The sequence below is a fragment of the Gorilla gorilla genome, chromosome X (assembly GCF_029281585.2).
Source record: "Gorilla gorilla gorilla isolate KB3781 chromosome X, NHGRI_mGorGor1-v2.1_pri, whole genome shotgun sequence".
Taxonomy (NCBI): domain Eukaryota; kingdom Metazoa; phylum Chordata; class Mammalia; order Primates; family Hominidae; genus Gorilla; species Gorilla gorilla.
In genome coordinates, this window is record NC_073247.2 from 121,230,105 (window position 1) to 121,238,510 (window position 8,406).

The window sequence follows — 8,406 nt, forward strand, 5'->3', positions numbered from 1 at the left end:
CACAAGGACACTGGGTACCTTTGAAGGAAAGTATCCAGAAAGGAGTCAAAAGTAGATCTCTCCTCAGTGACTAGAACAAACAAAAATGAAGCCATAAGAAGACCCTCGCCTCCCCATACCATTTTGGCACTTTCGAAGCTACCGAGGTCCTAAGGGCAGAAAGAAAGGATGTATGGCTACAGTGCTCTTGACACCATTCTTCACTCAGGCGCTAAGAGCAGGCACTAGCATTCACAGGCATATGAAGCACAGAGTTCTTTGTACTGTTATTCAGTTCATAAAATAGGCTCTGTTGAAGCAGGGCAGGCTTGGGACCTGTGTGTGAGTGAAAAAGGGCAAATGTGTAAAGAAATGGGAAGGGATGTGCTACTCTAGGGTGTGAGGGTAGGAAACCTTTTGGAGATTGTAATCTCTTTCCCTGAAGTCACGTTTAAATTTCAGCGGGAGAAAGCACTCACTGCGAATTCTGTCTGCCTGGTGAATCCTCTGGAGAGCTTTCCGCATGCTTTGGCTGTCTTGTCCTGTGGTCAGGACGACCCCTACAGGTAAGCCGTGGCTCCGAAGAGCACTTGCGACTCGATTGGCTGTATGCACCCAAATGTCTTCATCTGAGGAAATGACTCCAGCATGAGCCCACTGGAAATATTTCATGACAGTTACAAGCACCCGGATGGGAGAAGGGAGTGTCCGAGAAAAGGTCGGGTAGCTATTTTTATTGTCTAATTCATAATTCACACAAGCCCAAGAGAAAATTCCTTTGTCCCAGCTGTTTCCCAGGAGCGAGGCTGCCTCGCAGTAGCCAGGGTTGGTAGGTCCAATAAATCCTGAGGCCATCTGGTGGTGGGAAATGAAACTGGAGAGGGCCCTCGAAGTCTGGCAGTCTTCATTGAGAATCACGTATTCAAAAGAATAACTCAGGTCAAAAGATGGGTCCCGGTTGATTCGCTCAATGGCTAATCGCGCAGCAACCTCAGGCAGGGCCTTTGAAAACAGCGAATCACAAGCCCAAGGGCCCACCACCCCTATCTTGTAGGGGAGTGTCCACACCTGCTGCGGAAGCGACATGACAGACAGAAGGCACAAGCACCACAGGAACTTGGAGGATGCAAGGCCATGGTGTCCCAGCAGTTTCCTGAAAGCCGCAAACCAGAGAACAAGGCGAGAAAAGCGCCCGAGTCCCAGGAACATAGCCCTCCTGCTTCCAGCAAGCTAATGACGGGATACTGGAGAGTTATTCTGCTTTCCCGACACAGACGGTGGTGTTTCGAAATGCCTGTCAATCAGAGGAAAAGGTTTGTTACTCACATTATTTCTGAAGCTTCTGGAAATCATCGGTTGTGAAAGAATGGCAAAAAAAATGGCAGTGCCCAAACTAAAAGTTTCTTTCCCCCATCCTGACAAAACTCCTCCTCTTCCTGTACCCCGTATCTCAGTACATGGCACATCCATCCACTGTTTGCCCACTTGCTTCTTTCAGAAAACTGGAAATCACTGAGACTCCTTCTCTTCCCCCACATTCAATCTATCACCAATTCCTATTTATTCAACTTCAGTAATAGCTGCCCACCTTACAGTGTTGTGAAAATTACATGAGTTAACACACGGCAAGTGCTTATAACAGAGCCTGGCAAGTCATTGGCATTATATTAGACATAGTATCATTATTATAGTTTTCAATATGTCCATTTTTCTCTCCCATACAGCTCTCTTGGAGAGAAATAGATGTAAACAGATAATAACAATGCAGAGTAAAAAGTGCTATGATTGAGGTAGCCCAAACAGAGAGACAGAGAGGATCACCTAAACCCAGATTTCAGGGGAGGAGAGAAGGGAGGAAGAACAGTCTCTCTGGATTGAGTACTGAAGAAAAGTTAGCCAGGTGAATGAGGTTGCAGGAGTAGTTTGGTGCTAAGATGCTAAGAGCCTTCCAAACAGAAGGAACAACATGCAGAAAGACCCAGAGGTATAGATAGATAGATAGATAGATAGATAGATAGATAGATAGATAGACAGACTATATATATGTGTGTGTGTGTATATATGTGCGTGTGTATATATATGTGTATATATATGTGTGTATATATATGTGTGTGTATATATATATATATATGGATTCTTAGAATTCTAAAGCATTTGTTCTGCTTGAGTCTGTGATGTCAGACAAGGCAAGGGCCAGATCACCAAGATATGCCATGATTGAATAGTGTACCCAATGGTTTTAAGCAGGGAAATAGTATTATCAGATTTCCATTTTAAAGGATCTCTCTAGGAACAATGTGGAGAATGAGTTGGAAGAAAGCAAGACTGGAGGCAAAGAGACCAGTTTGGAGTCTGTCACAATAATCCATATGAGAAATGATGACAGACCAAGACAGTGGTAGTGAAGACCTAGAGGAATGGGATCATTTCCTCCAAGATTAAAAATATCAAGATTAAGAAAACAGAAATAACAAGAACTTGGTGACTGACAAGATATAGAAGGTAAGTGAAAAGAAAGGAGGACTCTAGGATGATTTTGAGATTTTCAGACCTAGGAAACTGATTGGAAAATGGCACAAGTCTCTGAGATAGGAAACGTTGGAGGAAGGAGGTGGGAGAGACGATGCATTCTGATAGAGATCTTGAACTGGCCAACAAGTGGCAATATCCAGTAGATAATAGCACATACTGGAGGGCCTAGGAAAAAAATAGAAAGCTGAACAAGAGTTATAAATTCTTAATAGAAAGCTGAATAAGAGTTATAAATTTGAGTGTAATCAATTGATAGAGGGTAATTTAAAACATGCCTTTTGTGGAGTAAAGAAAGAAGACAAAGGACAAAACCCTGAGACCCCACAACACTTAAAGATAGGTCACAGAGATGTTAATAAGGAGAATCCTTAGTAAATCCTTAATTCTAATCAAAGATCAAAATAATGGCATAGCTTTCTTCAGGGCTGATAATCAGCGCTGGTGTGTACCAGTCAGGCCAAACTGGTTGTTTATGGGCAGCAACAATTCTGTCTGTGCCAGCCCTGTTGGTTATTATCTTGACTCTCACTCCTAATTTTATGAGAAAGCTTGACTCCTGGAGAGACCAATCTGAGGCATATCTAGTGAATCTTAAAGACCTACCACAAATAGTATGCCCAACATTCGTATATTGGTGAAAGCTGATTTGAATGAGAGTCAAGAAAGTCTTGGGGGAGCAAACAGTTCACAAAACAACATAAGCCAGTGGCTGAGGGGTGTGTGGGATGGGGGAGGGCTTCCAACTTTGCTTTGGGGATAGTGGAAAGATGATTCTGAGCTGATTATATGCATAAGAGCCTCAAATTTATTCCTAGGCCCTCAAAGATAATCCAGTCTAACCTGCCTCCAAAAAAATTAGATCTATTCTGTGCACTATGTTGAATGCATGAGAGTGAGATACAGGATGGATGAAGTGTGAGGTGTTGACTCAGGCTTCAAAGAGCTCCCAACCCAGAGCTGAGCTCTAGTCAAGAGCCACAAGCTTCTCTTCCAGCTTCTTCCAGCCTCCCTCTTTTCTCTGCCATGGCAAAATTTGGGAGCCAGGACGCTGTAGGAGCCACTCATCTGGAGTAATATGGGAAGGGTCTCTATTTCTGGTCTGTATTGTGACAAGGATATTGAACTACATTATCTCTCTGTCCTTATAGGCCTCACTCTTTTGACCACTAGGAATGTGCAACAGTGAGGACAGCTCTATATGGGAAACAGAACCCTATTCACAGCAACAGGGCAAGAAAGCCGACATACTGCCTCTTCTTCCCCAAACACACTAGTTTCCTGGGTTCCTTCCCAGTATCTGTGCATTTAATCCAGAAATTAGCACTTAGACTAACCAAGTCTAAGATATACTGAGTTCTTGCTATGTGTCAAATGCTGGGCTACACTCTTTCCTTGTATTGTCTCATTTTAAAAACTGAATTTAAAAAACTCATTACAGTCCTTTGAAGTAGGTGTTATTATCATCACTATTTACAGATGATGAAACTGTAAATAGTAAATAGGCTCAGAAAGGGTAAGTAACTTGCCTAAGGGCAAACCATGGTAGAATGGAGATTTGCACCCCAGTTGATTGAGCCCTGTACTAGATAGAAGTTCTGCAGATAGCCCCTCATCTATGAAGTCAATGAGACTACCATTATTATACCTGCTATATTACTCAAACTGAGTTCGAATCATTCATTTGCAGTTTAAAGAAGTTCCCCAGTCACCCATGAAAGGATAAATTAGGTAGAGTTGGGGAGGGGCAGAGTAAATTGGGAGGAGCCACCAAGAAATTCATTATCCAACCAGAAGTAATTTGCTACTAGTGTTCAAGCCTAGCCCTGGGACTGCCCACTGACTCCTCACTCAGGGCACAGTGCTGCACAGCTGGGGGTGGGGAGCACCAGTTCCACTGTTTTCTATATAAAGCTAATCCTAATCTTTGAGAATGGAAATCTTGAGGGTACACCCTTCAGCATATTAGCCCCAATTTTCAACTTCCTCATCTGCAAAGTGGGGGTAAATTTAATTTAATCATTTTGAGATAAAGAATTAAATAAGTTAGAATACTGAGTGCACAGTTGTCTTTCAATAAACACTGGTTCTTCCTTCCTATTTGGAAAGAGGACTGCACTGGGAATCAGAAGGCCAGGGTCCTGGACCCAATTCTGTACCGACCCACCATGTGACCCGAACAGATTGTTGCCTACTCTAGGTCTCTCCTTTTTCCCCTTTAGCTGGACTAGCAGATCAGCAAGTCCCTTTCTTCTCTGACCTCCATCCATCCTGGGATTCTGTACTTTGTCTAGGCAGTTACTTTTCTAAACCTCTGCACTTTGAAACTGCTGAGTTCATTCAAGATTTTCTAGCCTTTGCTGCTCTAATTAGCTTCTCACTGGAGTTGGATTCCCCCAAAGTACTTGCTTCTATCTGGTAGATCCAGTTCCTGATCATTTTTAATTTTGGCCTAGAATCCTCTGTCAAGCATCTGTGATGTGAAGACCCCACTCCCCGACAATGCTGGAGTTATGCTACACTGAAAACCTGGGCTCCTAAAATCACTGGTTATCTTATTATCATTAATAACAAACACACGTTGAGAAGTTGGTCTGTGCTAAGACTAACTACAAAAAAAAATGGGAGAGTATAAGGGCCTGGCCAAGAAATCTAAACAAGAAAAGCAAGCACGTACCTCAGGAGGGAGAAAACCAAGTTAGTAAGTTCCCTGCTTGCTTTTGCTTAATATTAAATCTCCAGTGTCCTTCGCAGTGCCTGACACATAGTAGGTGCGCAAAAAATATATGTTGAATTAATACTGAAGAGGAGATATGGAGCACAAATAAAATGTTTTGTATTACCATGTTATTTAAAATGCTCTATTTTAGGCCTTAATCAAGACCCACCTTTGGCAAAATTATCAAGGGGTAAAGTTTGTCTTCAAACTTCTAGCACAGCTCTCTCTGCCCTCTCGTTAATGGAGAGAAAACAACTCTAAAGAAAGAAACTCTTTAAATGATTTGCACTAATATGTAAATGAATGATAATATTTGACACTTTCCTGTATTCCTCCCCAACCAGTGGTATTTGTTCTCTGTTAAGGGCTGGGGAGAAGTTTATGCCAAAATAATTAATCTCTAATAATATAATGTCTATTTCAAGCATCAGTTGCAGGTAGGCAAAGGAGAATGGACTACTTTTTGAGTAAAAAAATGAAGAAACTTTTGGTGCCCCTCAGATCAAAGTGATTAACTGTCCATTCTAGGTGTAAGGCTGGCATTTTTGTGTTATAATCCAGGTAACTCCTAAGCACAATGCCCACCCCAAATTCTAAAAAGTTGGATTTTTTATACCATTTCTAAAATTCATACAACACGGGTCCCTCCTCAGGCCACATGCCACAAAGTGCCCCTTGGCATTCACTCTCAGTTTTTGTTGCTCTTTTCCCTTTGTTAACTGCAAGATAAACATTTCCCAAGCTGAAGGTCTGCCCTTACATTTTTTCTGGTACCGATGTGATGCATTTGGTGATATTTCTAACTCTGTTAGGACTCCCTGGACAACCAGAAAGTTTTATGTTGCTGTAGGATTTAGTCTTGATCCCCCAACTCAAGATTTTACAGAAGGAAACTTATTCTTTAAAAAAGAAAAAAGAAAAAAAGAAGGGAAGGAAGGAAGGAAGGGAGGAAGAGAGAAGGAAGGAAAAGAGGAAGGGGGAGGAAGAGAGAAGGAAGGAAAAGAGGAAGGGGGAGGAAGGGAGAGGGAAGGAGGGAAGAAGAAGGAAGGAAAGAAGGGGAGGGAGGAATGAAGGGAGAGAAGAAGGAAGGAAGGAAGGAAGGAAGGAAGGAAGGAAGGAAGGAAGGAAGGAAGGAAGGAAGGGAGGGAGGGAAAGAAAGGGGCAAGATAGGGGGAGGATGCCCTAAACCTCCACCTGCTGATTTTGGTTTAAGGAAAAAAATTAGCTCACTAAATTCTTTCCTGGGGTTAATGGGAAATGTGGATATAACTAAAACAAAGTTTGAAGGTATGAAATTTTGGAAATAGAATACTACTGGCCCACAGTTGTTCTGGGGCCATTGCCTAGGTTACTCAGGTGTGAACACCTGCATGGGATCTGACTTCCATGGAAAGCGGCTAGAGCATAGGGATGCATAATTTCATTTCAGGTAGTTTTTACAATCTGGTGGGAAGCCTGGCTTCACACAGAAAACCACTGTCTGTTAAACATGTACAAAGAAAGACTATGACAAATAGCTCTGAGGGAAATGTCTCCTCATACCAGCTTCTCAAGCTGAGGACTTCTATGAAAGATTGATTTGTCTTTCTAATTACAGCCTGAATCAAGTTAACAGCTTGTATAAGACAACATTAGGAAGAAATAAAAAAAGAATCATGAGAGAAACTAAACGAAAGCTTGGATGAGAGCCTTGGAGCTCAAATCTTGACTTAAAGTATCTCCAAGGCTCTCTTTAACCCTTCTTTCCTTCTTTCCTTCATTCTTTAAATTTTTTTTTACTACATATTGCAGTAAAACTAATGTATCTCAATCAGAGTCTCAGCTCCCAGGTGGGCTGTGTCTTTTTTCCCCCATTACAATCTTTCTTATAAACAAGAGCTGTCAACTACTCACCAAGTAATTCACCGCTCAAATGTCTTCAATTTACTGCCTGCGCATGCAGACCACTGGCATAGCTACCTCAGTGTGTCCATTTCTTTGCATCCTCTATGCATTCACAGTCCTGTCAAGGACTCCAGTCTGTTGACAAATTCCATTAATGGGGCAAATAATTGAAAGCGTTAGTAAATGTTTTGAAAATCACTCTTCAGCATCCGCAGACCAAGACTTGGATTAGGATTTAGAGTGACACTTCTAATCCTTTAAATTGATCCCACCTGTAGCAGAGTTAGTGCTGACCTAAATGCAATGACCCAGAGATTAACAAACAAATAGAGTCCTCTGGATAAATACGTCCTCCACAGACTACTGCCTTCTTTTACCTTTCAAAGTCAGACACAAACTCTCAGATTTTGCCTCTGTGTTCTTCCTTGTTCCATTCTGTCTAATAACCACCAATCGCCCTTTCTCCAGGACAGTTCTAAATGCCAAAACATTCATCAGCTGTGATTCCAGCCCAGCATATAAAAGGTGATCCAGGCTGGCTCCCTGCAAAATTCAAAGCAGGTGAATTTTGTCTCCTTCTCCTATTCCCCTTAAGTGCCTTCACTGCCTTTCCTCCCAAGAGAGACTCCCTACTTCCCTCTACACCTTTGTACAGAGACATTGTTTCCCCATACTTTAGATGTATTCCTTTTCCTTAAGAAGTCCCTCTCTGTCCTGGGCATCATTCACTCAGGGCCCTGTTCTGGATTCCCAACGTGAGAACTGAGGTGTTAAGGGCTAAAAATGACTTATATTAAATGAGAAAAGTTTTTTAATAATAGTTTTATTGAGATATAATTTATCTACCACGAAAGTATATAATTTAGGGTTTTTTTAAAGTATATTCACAAGCTTGTGCAACATTTTCATTATTCCCACAAAGAAATTCTATTCTTGTTTAAAAGTCACTCCCCATTTCTCTCCTCCTCCTAGCCCCAGGCCACCACTAATTTACTTTCTCTATGGATTTTCCTATTCCGAACATTTCATATAAATGGAATCATACAACATGTGATCTTTTGCGAGTGGCTTCTTTCATTTAGCACACTGTTTTCAAGGTTCATGCATGTTCTAGCCTGTATCAGTACTTCATTTCTTTTGTGGCCAAATAATATTCCAGTTTTTTGGATATACCACATTATCAGTTGATGGAAATTTAGGTTGTTTCCACCTTGGGCTATTGTGAATACTGCTTTTATTACTTTTGTGTAAAAGTTTTTATATGGACATATTGTTTTTATTTCTCTTTGGCATAT

General features: G+C 41.5%; 1 protein-coding gene across 1 annotated transcript in view; it reads right to left on the reverse strand.

Annotated features, from left to right (window-relative positions):
• Positions 1-7,341, reverse strand: part of GUCY2F (guanylate cyclase 2F, retinal) — a 109,595-nt gene extending 102,254 nt beyond the window's left edge. The window contains exons 1-2 of the mRNA XM_004064696.5: positions 7,121-7,341; positions 459-1,273 (exon numbers count right to left, since the gene is read on the reverse strand). Coding sequence (XP_004064744.3) covers positions 459-1,188 — 730 coding nt within the window. The 5' untranslated portion in view covers positions 1,189-1,273; positions 7,121-7,341. The remainder of the gene's footprint in view (positions 1-458; positions 1,274-7,120) is intronic.
• Positions 7,342-8,406: the final 1,065 nt, after the last annotated feature.